At 34.9% G+C, this 13334-nt stretch overlaps 1 protein-coding gene across 8 annotated transcripts in view; it reads left to right on the forward strand.

Moving 5' to 3' along the window:
- The window catches only part of LOC144965591 (thrombospondin type-1 domain-containing protein 4-like), an 84886-nt gene extending 72299 nt beyond the window's left edge, over nt 1-12587 (forward strand). For 4 of the 8 annotated variants that reach the window (XM_078901118.1, XM_078901120.1, XM_078901121.1 and 1 more), the window contains 6 exons: nt 241-411; nt 682-855; nt 1183-1362; nt 2165-2357; nt 3233-3328; nt 7688-12587. In XM_078901118.1, coding sequence (XP_078757244.1) covers nt 241-411; nt 682-855; nt 1183-1362; nt 2165-2357; nt 3233-3328; nt 7688-7800 — 927 coding nt within the window. In that variant the 3' untranslated portion in view covers nt 7801-12587. Of the gene's footprint in view, nt 1-240; nt 412-681; nt 856-1182; nt 1363-2164; nt 2358-3232; nt 3488-7687 lie in introns of all 8 variants that reach the window. The other 4 variants (XM_078901114.1, XM_078901116.1, XM_078901117.1 and 1 more) reach the window with 1 other exon arrangement.
- Nucleotides 12588-13334: the final 747 nt, after the last annotated feature.

The following is a 13334-nucleotide window of genomic DNA, read 5'->3' on the forward strand; positions in this document are numbered from 1 at the left end:
TATCATTATTCTCCTGAACATTATTGCTATCATTAACACTAATAATATTGTTTCAATTACTATTACCTGCAAAAATGAAGCAACCCCTCACCAACACTTCATTCCACCATCATCACCTTCACCATCATAGTCTCAATACACAAACCGAGGGGAACAGGAGGTGACAACTTTCCAGCGAAAGAATAATTCGTTTATGCTCATTCACTGATCTACCATTAATACATAATATATTTTTCTTAGTGTAACAAAGATTGTGGAGGAGGCGAGAGACGTCGTCATGTGAAATGTGTGGATGGCCTCGGGTCTCCAATACCCAGTAACTACTGTACAGATGCAAGACCCAAGGACAGAGAAATATGTAACACCCAACAATGTGAGGCACAGTGGTGGACTTCAGACTGGTCATCTGTGGTAGGTTATGGTCATGATTTCATGTCCTTACTTTAACACTTTACTTCATCTTCTCTTTCAATTAAAATTATAATTGCTTCATCGTCATCATCAGCATCATCATCATTGTGATCATTATCATCATCATCATCATCATCATCATCATCATCATCATCATCATCATCATCGTCATCATCATCACTATTATCATCAGTATCATTGTGATCATCATCATCATCATCATCATCATCATCATCATCATGATCATCACAAATAGATTTCTCATTGCAGTGTTCAGAGTCATGCGGTGCGGGCTATCAGGTCCGTAGTGCCCTTTGCATGAGTGGAGAGGGTTCGGTGACATCAGAATCCAAATGTCGCAAAGAGGATTTCCCAGAATTGACCAAGACTTGCTACGGGGATACTGGTTGCCGTGGCACTTGGTTCTCGGGCTCTTGGGGAAGGGTATGTATCTAAGTAATGTCGTTTTAATAAGTGCCAGGACTTGTCAAATGGCAATCTCCACCGAAATGTGCAAATGCAGTTTAAAATTATTTTTTTTTAATTTTAAAAATAAAAATAAAGATAAAGAAAATAAAGATAAATGGATAATCAAGATTTAAGAGTGAGATATACGTGACTTAAATTATTATATGTTCTTACCTTCCCTTTTAAAATTAGCACTGGATTGGAGTGTTTGGCCTTAATTTTTTTTTAGGTTATTGATATCTTAAAAAAGATTTTGTTTCAATGTGAGTTCCAATATCTTTCTATTTTTCTATCACGGTTTAGTGTTCAGCTAAATGCGGCAAGGGAACGAAGAGGAGAGCCGTGATTTGCTTGCAACCCAAACCAGGCGGTACGGTAGTTGTGGCTACAGGCGAGTGTAACCCCAACCTCAAACCCAAGTCAGAGGAGTCATGTGTGAACACAGATTGTACTGCGATATGGCTCACATCACCGTGGTCAAAAGTAATATTTTTTAATCCCTTAAGACATTGATGTTTGCTGTATATCTAAACAATATTTCTATTCAGGGAAAAGGGAAATGGTAAATATTGGTTTTATCCACAATAATTCCTGTCCATCACGTCCTAGACATAGCTATTCAATTAAATATAGAAGAAAGGAATAAAATTTCAAGTTAATCCTTCCTCATTTACATGCGGTGCAGACACTTTACAGATTGTAAAAACGGGTCTACACAAAGTTGATGACGTCAAAATGATTCAAACTAATCAAAATATTCCTATTGTTTTATGTTAGAATACGTTTGATGCCAGTGCTTTAAGTTTGGATGTGAACACGGGAAGTTGACAATAGAAATTTTGAATGATGAAGGCATTTATAAATATTATAATTGACGTGTTCATTAGTACAAAGAAAATGAGAGTGGTTCACCAGCGGCAGACACCGAATTGTAATAGGGCAAGCCAAAATAGATGGACAAAAGTCTGGTATGTCTTAGCAAGTTTTTTTTAAAGATAGGCAATACACAAGCTCAAAACCTGCCTAAAACCAAAACAATTAATTGAGTTGATTTAGACTTAAGAAGAGAAATGCGTCAATGATCGAAATGGAGAAAAGAAAATAACATTCGAAGTTGATTTAAGGCACAGGATTGCCCAAATGAAATGGTCGCCTGTGAAAAGAGCCCACTTTACTCCCATTTAGAATTGTTCCACAAGATGCTTAGCAAGGCGTAGATTCAAAAACTGATAGAGCGATATAACGAAGCTAATCCAATCCTCATCATATATTTTCATGATTCCAGTGCTCTGCAATGTGTGGAGATGGCTATAAATCAAGAGAAGTTTCGTGTATAGACCGAGATGGGACCCCATCAGAAGAATGCGAGCCTTCGATTAAACCAGAGTCTCGGCAAACTTGTTCTCTGGAGTCTTGCAGTCTGTACCAAAGAACAGCTGGACGCCAGGCAAAAACAGATGACGTCACCCCTGAAATAGGTAAGGCATGGGTTTACCAAAGACGTATGAAATGATTAGAATAATTAGAAGGAATGCCTAATCACAGAGCCTATGTAAATTTTCAAATTAACTTTTACACGATCACCCCATTCCCTCTTTTTTTTGGGACTGATTATACTTTTTCAAACTAGCCACACAACAACCACAAGGAAAACCAAAATCTCACAACGATGTCGACATTTGATCGTCATCCTCAAATACACGTTCATTCATAAACGTGTTTTACAAGAGCAAAACAAAACCAAAACCCATCACACTTTGAAAAAGAATACTCCACATTCTCACGACTGCCTCCCTCTCAGCAATGGCCTCTAGTGAGGTCACTCCAGGATAAGAAAAGAAAGCCACACATAATATTATAGGAAGGGAAAACATATGAAAGGGAAAAGAAAAGAACATACAAGTTGCCATACAGACCACCCACGTCATGATTTTGGTTATCTTTTTCTTTTCTTTCTTTATTTCTTTTGTTTTTAATTTTGTTTGTTTTTATTTACCTGTTTTGTTATTTTTTTTTATGAATAATGTGTCATTTTTGTACAATGAATATACTTTTTAAAAAGTATGAATTGAAAACATTTGCGAAAGGCTTTACAGCTTTGCCTAATAAGCACCTATTGCTGTCATATAAATTAGACTTACCAACTTGAAATGTAAAACACTCGTGCTTTTCATTGAAATAAAGAGTGCGAGCTATGCATATATGTATACATTTAACGTTTGCCCTCAAAAGGATTAAATAAAAGCTGAGGTCTATCTAGACATTTCATAATTTATGGAAAAGTAAATTGAAGAGTATTGGATTCGTGTGAATTAATTCTTTAATGATTGTTGTGAATATATATATTCCACAGGTTCAAATGACACTGAAAACAAAACAAGTTCCGATAAACAAAAAGACGGGACAAGCAGAGAAAAGATCAAGAAACAAGACCAATATAAAGAAAAAGGTGATGATTTTGAAGTAGAACCGTTTTATGACTCGAGTGATAGAAGTGAATCTGAAGAAGGGGAAGAAGGAGAAGAATATGTTTCGCCCATTGAAAGCTTTGAGGAATATGATGACGATTCAAAGGAATTGAACTATACAGAAATTGACTACACCAGGGGTAAAACGTGCACCCTGATAACCAACATAACCACCCTGATATTCCTATAAATACTTTCCTATAATACATAACCTAACAAATTCACCCCTTCCCCGCCCTTCCCCACCTCGAATAACATGGCAATGATTTGTATTTATATTAAGCGCTTTTCGTGAATAAAAGAAAATATGGATAAGATCCATCAGCCTATTATTTGCAATTGAATTCAGACGACACAGATTTTTGTTGATGCCATCACTTAGATTTGTTATGAATGCCAGTAAGTGTCAAAAATAGTCTTTTAACGGCCAAACTTCAATACAATGGGGTAATTGGTAAGCATTGAATATCAGGGGTATGACAGGGTTTAACAACAGTTTGCCTTCACAAACTTCTGTTATATTTTCACTATGCTTTAATATCATTACTTGTGATGTGTTGGCAATATGTTTTATAAAAGACCTACTCGAATAATCATTCTAATGTAATTGTGTTGGGATACAGGTTAACCCATTGAAAAAGACTAGAATTAAAAAAAACTGGTTGTAAGCATTCACACAATGGATATTATTATAATATTTCAAACTCATTGTTATATTCCCATCAATGTGTCTTGGGAAAAACAGTATCCCCTCAAGATGGAAATTCTAATTTATATTCTATAAAATTAAATTTTAACAATTTGCTCCTCTTTCCCTTTTACACTGGCAAGCCGTTCAAAACCTTTTCACAATTAAATGAAATATTGCATGGTAATTCAAATAAATAATGTCTTACTATATATTATACTGCTCAACAAAAGTTAAGGTCCACTTTTTATTTCAACAGAGCCCAACAAACACAAAGAAAGAAAGTAATATTGTTAATTCTAAAATAAACTAGGTCCATTTGACAATTATATGAGATAATGGTTAGAACGGGTAAAGCAAAACATTATTTGCAACCCAAGTGTAATGCGACTCACCCCCATAAAAATATTGGATGTTGATTTTTGCATTTCGACAAATTTAATATCGGCTGTGACCACCATGCAATTCTGTCCACGTTGATTGCCCGCCATTCTTGCTGCACGGTGGTGAACAACTGGTCCACTTGTCCGGGTACTGGGTGGTTGTCTTGAACACGACAACCAAGCATATCACACAAATATTCGATGGGGTTAAGATTAGAGAATTTGCTCTCCAGTCCATGTGGGTGACTTTTTGAGCGTCTAGGTACTTGTTGATTTTTTTTCCTGAATACACAACACATCTATTTTGTAGTTTACACAATCATAAATGAGTTGTCCCTTTCGAATATTACTTTGCAAAGCTCTAACATTGAAAGTAGCTATATTCATATTTAACGGGCACTAATAAAAAGCGAAGAAGATAAGCTAGATGTATTCCATAGGGAACAGCTCGAGAAAATTCTAAATATCCTCTAACCAACCAAAATAAGTTTAAAAAATCGCTGTACATTACATGCGAAGAAACACCGCTATCGATTCAAATTTTGGAAACAAAATGGAGACTTTTTGAACATATTTTAAGGAGAGACAAATAATATTCCAGCAAATATGGTAATGGCGCTATTTTTTTACACCAAGGGGAATAACAAACAAAAAGGCAGACCCACAACAAGAATAATATACACTACGATAAATAAAGACCGCATGTGCCTTGATGACACACAAGAACTGACATGCAAAAAGGATTTAGAACTCCTGAAATCCATCGCAGCAGATCGTCATCATTGGAAAGAACTCAGTCAACAAATCAGAGAAGCTACCAAAGCGTTCCAGTCCGAAGATTATGGGGCAATCGGCAAAATGTCAAGTAAGTCATGAACTCGTTGACTATTCTTGTACAAGAGCACAGCCGTTGTCATCTTGAAGAACAGCATCAGATCTAATCACTTGTAATGCTAGTATAACATTGGTGGAACTGTTGGACGCTGTGATCGGAGGTTTTGCTCTCTAAGATGCGCCCGGATTGTCTGCACTGACATTGATATTGGTGGTAACTCTTAACTGTTGTCGCAAAGCTCATGCTCTGTCCCGTAAAGCAGAAACTTGACAGTCCTTGGTAAGTGATTCTTGGTCTGACCGAGCGCCTCCTATCGTCTGCATTACCCGTCACTGCAAAACTATATCAATGAATCTGAATGACTGAATTAGTTACAGCTATCTGCATGGCATTCCATTTTGGAGAAGTCCTAATGCCCCTCTCAGTGTTGATAAATGAATCATCTTGAGATATCACAATATGCTTAACTTTGACGTTTAAAATAACGTTTAAAAGGAACTGAATTAACACCAAATTTACTGATCACCACTTCAATGAGACCCAAGCTATGTAATGAAGGTGCTTTTTTTTTCGAACACATATCACCACTGTGTCAGCTGTTTTCAGAACAACCAATAATTTCACAACATTTACCAAGTTTTTGACCAATACCTGAGGGCCAGTTGGTGGGTATGGAAGTGAATTCCTTTTTACGTATTGAAAGTTCTTCAACACTCTAACGGTTAGATATAAGAACATGCCACCCCCCCCCCCCCCCACACACACACACACACAATAACGTTCGAACATCGCGCCTAAAAAATCAAATTATCTCTCCAAATGGCCCTTAATCTTTGTTAAGCAGTATATAACAACATCGCCAACCCCCCCCCCCACCCCCACCCCTAAACAGCAACAGTTCTAATAACAATAATAATAGTAATGATTTGTGATGATGATGATGATGATGATGATGATGATGATGATGATGATGATGATGATGATGATGATGGTGATGACGATGATGATGATGATAATAATAATGATGATGATGATGATGATGATGATGATGATGATGATGATGATGATGATGATGATGATGGCGGTGGTAATGATGGTGACAAAACATACCAATGACAAGTAAAAAGCTTTACCTCTCTTATGATCAAGTAGCTAGTGATAAAAAGGTTATACAAGGTGTTTATTCCTACCCGATAAAGAATTAAAATAGCTGAAAAACTAGAAATGATAGAATCATCTAGTTTTTGCATAGTTTTCCATCACTATTCAAGTTTTAAGTTGTGAAAATTTCAGGAAGATGCTATCAGCCGTTACAAAAAAGTCGCGCTTTTTTGTAAAAAGGGAGAAATTTGACTCGAGCGATATTTTGACGCAAAAATTGGAAAAAAATTAATACGTCTGATTCAGATTTACACAAAATTTATTTAGCACAGAAAGACAGGGCTTCATACCGTTGAAAGCTAAATCTCCGAAAGTCAATGTTTGGTGTGCTTTAATGTTTGATCGCCTGATTGGACCATTTTTCTTCAACGAAAACATTGTAGGACTGCCGTATCATACTTAGAAATGCTTGAGTCTTTTTGCAAACCCTATACAGTACTTATTAACAAAGTCGTTTTCCAGCAAGATGGAGAATCGTCTCATTGGGGACTGAATGTGAGTGCCTGTTTAGATCAAAACTTTCCTGGCAGATGAATTGGGAGTGATGGGTCCATCAACTGACCATCCAGGTCACCAGATATCACCCCTCCTTATTTCTTTTTCTTGGGTAGAGTTAAAGATAGAGTTTATGCCACTCAAATAAGATATTGCAATCATCTCCAAATCAAGATAAGGAAGGGTGTGGCGACGGTTACCCCTCAAATGCTTCAAAACACATGGAGAGAATTGAGGAAGCGCTTAGGTACGTTGAATGAGCGAGAATGGAGGATCCTAACTATGTAGAGGTTTAGCTTTAAACAGTATGAACCCCTGTCTTGTGTATAAATTTTGTGTAAAAACTGAAACAGACGCATTTTTATTTTTCTTCCAATTTTTGCGTCAAAAAATCGCTTGAGCCTAATTTTTCCCTTTTTACAAAAAGCGCGACTAGAGTCTAGATCTATATTGTAACGGCCTTCTAGCATTTTCTTGCAATTTTCACAAAAAAATAATAAATAAAATTGAACAGTGATGAATAACTATGCAAACAAATATATGTTTCTATCATTTCTAGTTTTTAAGTTATTTCCATTCTTTATCATCATGTACTTTATTTATCTTTTCAATATAATTTTTATTCTCATCTTTAAAAGAAATGTTTTAAAGAAAATGACTCTTTGGTTCGTTTTTAATTTTTTTTTTTTTGGAGAGCTTAATGATGCTAATTATCTTTTCGTGTCATTTATATAATTCATTCTAACGGCTTATAATTATTATAATGTTTATTCTACAGATAAAGAATGTGAAGACAGTTACTGGAACTGTTTGATGGTCGTCCAATCAAGGCTTTGTCTTTACAATTACTATGAAAATCTGTGTTGTGTCAGCTGCCGAGGAGTGAAGTAATCAAATCAAAAACAAAATATATACGATTTTGATATAGTAACAATGCTGGCTTAGCATAACAATCTGCCCTTTTAATGCACTTTGGTGTCTAGGAAAGCCATAAGGTGTTGTGAAAGCACAACTGTTAAAACTGAAGGGTGGATAATGTAAGTAACACAACAATTTCAACAAAAGAATTATGCCAAACGCTTAACGATGATCAAAATTCCATTATCGATTCTGAGCACTTTTCACCCATCGGTTTGTAATCTTTTCCATTATAGATCATTACAACCTTCGTTATCATAATAATTAGTAATTATTGAAATCTGTAGTAGAACACCCATTGGCTACTAGACATGAAGAAATCGTCTTTATCATCTAGTTCTAGATTCAAATGCACGGAGTCCTATTTTCCCAAGGACACGATTTACATGCTTAAGGTTATAATTTGTTGAATAGTTTCTGTGTAAATTATCTTAAGTAGTCATAGAGATTGATAGTTTTACAACTGATTAAGGTCTTTTTGCAAGGCACTAATGTTTTTTTTTTAAACATCGGTGTGGCTTGTAGCAGATTGTACTCACGATGAAAATCAAGATAAAAAATACAGTGGAGTGATATTGAGTGAATGGCGCTTATATCATTATAGTCTTAAAAGAACAGAATGTTCGTAGTAAGTGTCAAATGTTGATAGGATAACTACCTCCAATGATATTATAATGATTGTGAGTAAAGCATTTTGTCAAATGAATCAAATGAATAAGGATACAAATAAAACTGCTGGTACGTGAAGACAGTTGTATTGATTAGAAGAGTGCCAAGAAAGTATTATGCTACAGAAACCATGATAAATTCTGTCTTGGCAAGCGTTATGTGCCTTTATCTATCCTCAATGATCTATATTACATTCCTCACGGTTTGATCACGTGTTTCAAATCCTGGAATCCTGTTAGTGAATACCACGCAATTTCGCGTGGTTACTATTTTATTGAGCTTATTTAAAATGAGATTTCTCAAAATAGAAAACACTCAATATATTTATGATCTTGGAAACAAAGAACGAAAAGCAATGATCGGATAAACCACAACGTAGAAGTGGAGAGAGTAAAATAAAGCAAAGAAAAATAGATGGACTTCAGAATGGAAACAAATCTCATTCCGAGATAGGTGCACATGCCATTGACTGCTTGAATCAAAAAGTCAAAGAGTCTCGTTTGGCACTTTTAGAAAATTTACATTTACCAAGAGGATCACGAACCAGTATGAAATGGTGTAATGACCAAACTATAAAGGTAAATTCTGAAGAATACTTGTGCCCTAATTTAGTCTTTGAATTTGCTAATCTCAGACATCCTCTAGATCATACCCACCCCCCCCCCTCCTTTTTTTTTCTTCTAATAAAGCGATTATTGACCTTTCAGTAAGAAAACGTCAATAAAGAACAGTATGTATTTACTTAAAAGTTTGAACTCGATAGACAGAATACATTTTAAAATAAATTGGTTGTAGCGAATCAATTCAATTTTAAATATATATTTTTAAAAAATATGCATTGCACAAAAGAGTAGAAATATGTTCCGCTCGATGTAAATTTTAAAAAATCGAAGCCCCATTCTCATCCAAGAACATAATTTCGTTTTTGAGTGAAATTGTTTGTGTCCAAAATATTAGCTATGAGCTGATTGTATATATTCATAGCTTTCAACACTGTTGTTAGTAATATTTAATCAATTTTATTGAATGAGCCAATGCATATTTCGTAGGTTCTTTGAATATTATTTCTACAATTTGATTGCGATAAAGTTACAAGACTCAAGAATGATTTTAGTTTTGTCTTTTTAATTGTGATGTAATGTGGTATTTTAAAACACTCACTGGCATTCAAAATGTGAGAATGATACACAGTGATTTTGGAAAAAAAAAATGTTAACATAAATTGTTGTTCCTGTCCACGCATTTTTTCCCTAGATAATCTCACAGTACTCATATTTTTTTCACCCGATTGATAAAAATAGAACCTATTTCTAGTATCAGTTCTTGGGGCCACCATAATCTATATATATAATATATGTATTGAGGTCCCCCCCCCCCCCCCTACATTCAACAAAGGTTGGCCTTGGTTTTGAACAACCTGCTTTATTTTAATTATTAACCAGATACCTTCCGCGCTCTAGAAAAACTCGTATTGAAAAATGTTCCTAAAAAACTCGCCCTTCAAATATCGATTGATTTAAATGATCGCCATTTAAATCGATCGATATTTGAAGGACACGTTTTCTGGTCAATCTTTTTTAATACGAGTTTTTATAGAGTGTGGCAGTTAACTGGTTAACACATGTCTGCCGATGGCTCATCAACAAATATATGTAACTATATAAAAGGATTGTCTTTATCTTTATCTATCTTGTATATTGTCAGTTGATTTTGAACGAATTTGAATTTACAGTTTTACCTGAGTGAAAGGATTCGTGCATTCAGTTGATTCCTACCTTGTGAGAGAGTGATCTATACAGTAGAACCGATGCAATGGCTTAGGATAAGGGTGCACTGGGAGCTCTGTTACAACGGGATTTTTTTTTTTTTGGAAAGCCTGTTTTACACGTTTACAACCCGTTATCGTTATAAGTTCCTGGCATTTAAAAGTTCTCCCTGCCGTCCATACGGCCCGTATAGGCACAATATTATATTTACAAATTCAGTCAGATTGACACACACTAACACATACAAACCCCCCCCCCCCCCCCCAAACCCCAGGAAACAGTGAAAAATATTGAGAAGAAAAGGGTTTATTTATTTAAGCTGAATTACCCCCCCCCCCCCCCCCCCCGCCCTATTTTCCTTAAATCTCATTTTGATATATGTGTCTTTTTGAAAATGCTGCCCTTTGAAAATTACTGTAAGTTGTTTATCATCCATGTAGTTGAGCTCTAAAAGATAGCCGTGGACAATCAAGAGTGTAGAGCCGTCCCTGAAGAGTATGGTGAACAGTGACAAATAAATTGCTTTTTTATCCTCTAAATCAGATCCTGCTATATTACAATCTACTGTACATTATATCTAACAGACCCAGCTATCAAATTGCTGTTCGAATGACAAGTAGACTAATTAAAAAAGACATTGATTGTGTGCGGATTCAAATCTGATACACTTCCATTAGGAGTTAATACACTACCAATTAAGCCATTCATTTAGAAAATGTGATTACAATAGATCTATTCTCCAAAAAGACAGAAAAAAAAAGTGATCATAGTAAGCATCGCAATTGAGCTTGAATAGGCTTGCTCTACAATATTAGTCCTCTGTTTCTTCAGATGCAATTTCAAACAATATCTTGCGATTTCGTTGAGTCCTTATTTTTACAATAACATTCAGATTTGAATAGAGTTAGACTGAAGCAAAGTGATCGGTGACAAAAAAGAAATAGACCTTGAAATGGTCATAGCAAACATGTTTGGTCAAGAAAATAAATTTACTTTCGTTTGTTATAAGGAATTAAGATTTATACTATGTATTAAATTCAACAATAATAGAGTAAATTGATAAAGATTAAATCTATTAGAAAATACTTTGATACAGAATAATGTCCTGTTCAAAGAAATAAATTATCACTGTGCATTCACGCCTCATGAACAGAGAAAACTAGTGTTCCATCCATTGCTTCTTTAGCCTCTCAGTTAAAGAAGGAACTCAATAACAGTGAACTTTGTGAGATAAGCCTTGTGTCGTAGTACCATTGTCACCTTATCCTGTCTTTGTTATCCATTATTTTTCTTCTCTTCAAATTGTATATTGTATAACGTCAGTGTTTACTTGTTGCAAAAGAGGAAGAATCGTTAAACTGTATTTTATGTCTTGTGCGGTGCTCTGAAAACCTGATTTTTTAAACTGTAATTTATCTATAGATTTGTATTGGGCACTGTTACTGTTAGACAATATTATTCATATGTATTAAGAATGGTATATTTAATTTCATTTCTTCACTTTGAAAGAATAAAACTTAAAATATAAATGTCCTTGATGCTTTAAAAAAACAATGCGAGTTTGCGACCCTTTGTGTATGTAATAAGATTAACTTTCAAATTAGAAATAATATAATGATCGTTTTCCATACATAGTAACGATTAGATGAAACACTTTGATCGTCCTTTGTTTAATCGTTTATTAAAACAATTAGGGAGATCTAAATCATCTCTCCACTTGTCAGAGTTATTGCTCATGTTAGAAAGTGTGATTTAAATGACCTAGATTATAAAAAGTACGCATCATTTTCGACAACTATAGCAATTCTGTTGATCAGTTTGTTCCACCTGACCTGATTGTTTACAATTTTGATGAGAAAAGGAGGCTGTTTACATTTCTTTAGAAAGATCCATTGAACAGTAATTAATCATACAATGAGAGGGATGCAGTTGAATATAGATCGTCTTAAATATCTATTTTGGGAACTTGTTAGCAAGCCTTCCTCTCATGTGGTTATATAAGGAGGTGATGCTAATGAAAGCATTTATAAATGTTTTAAAGATATTTAATTATTTTGAAACGTATTTAAAAAAAAAAAAATAGAGCACTTGTAAAAAAAATGTGTTATGAAGAATGATTTTGTCAATATCAAGAAAATTTGTAAACGACACGTCAAGTAATTTATAAAAAAGAAAAGTATGCGATTCGACACATGCAGAAGTAGTTTAATTTCCATTATATTCTTTGGTTTGTTTGTTTTCATTTAGTAAAGAAACCTTCATTATTTGATGACGACATAATTTGTATACATTTGAAATAATTAAAAAATATTATTACAAATGAAACTTTGTTGTATTTCATCGAATTGTAGTTTAATATTAAATTAAAATTATTTTTGATGGGCCATCATATGGGTACAAGGTTCCATGTTTCATCACGCCTTCCTTAGTATTTCAGATAAAGATTCAACCACTGTTTTGTGGTGAAAGATGGGAGATCTTCTTAGATTGGCAGAATGAGTAATATAAGGGAGTTTCTCCTTTGCTGTCTCATCTATTTCCCTCTCTGTCATTTGTTCCTTTTATCTGACTCTGTGTCCTCGATATGAAATGAGGCCATTGCTTCTGCTCAGGGTCTTTATTGGGCAGAGAGAGAGAGAGAGAGAGAGAGAGAGAGAGAGAGAGAGAGAGAGAGAGAGAGAGAGAGAGAGAGAGAGAGAGAGATTGGAAGAATTTTCTTCGTTCCCACTCATGCTTGTGACCACACGTTTGAAATCAGTTGGTGGCCGCCCTGGTCTTCCTCACCTCTGTCAGGGAGCCCATACAGTTTCGAATGCAGATGTGTGGTTTCAGTTTCAGGTCATAATTGTGATATAATCAATTTTTTCTAGTAGTGACATTTGTAGGGATTATATACTTGTGTCTGAGTCTGAGTGAAACTTTTCAGATGAGACATTTGGATGTATTACTTGTAAGATCTACTATGTACTATTTATGTTTGAAGTAGTAGTAGTCTATCTTGTCTTACTAGGTACACTCTTGACCTATAATCCACACGATCTCATCATTTTCCATGTCACTGGTACTAATTAT

The sequence above is a fragment of the Berghia stephanieae genome, chromosome 2 (assembly GCF_034508935.2).
Source record: "Berghia stephanieae isolate SIO BIC M18660-M18661 chromosome 2, UCSD_Bste_1.3, whole genome shotgun sequence".
NCBI classification, from domain to species: domain Eukaryota; kingdom Metazoa; phylum Mollusca; class Gastropoda; order Nudibranchia; family Aeolidiidae; genus Berghia; species Berghia stephanieae.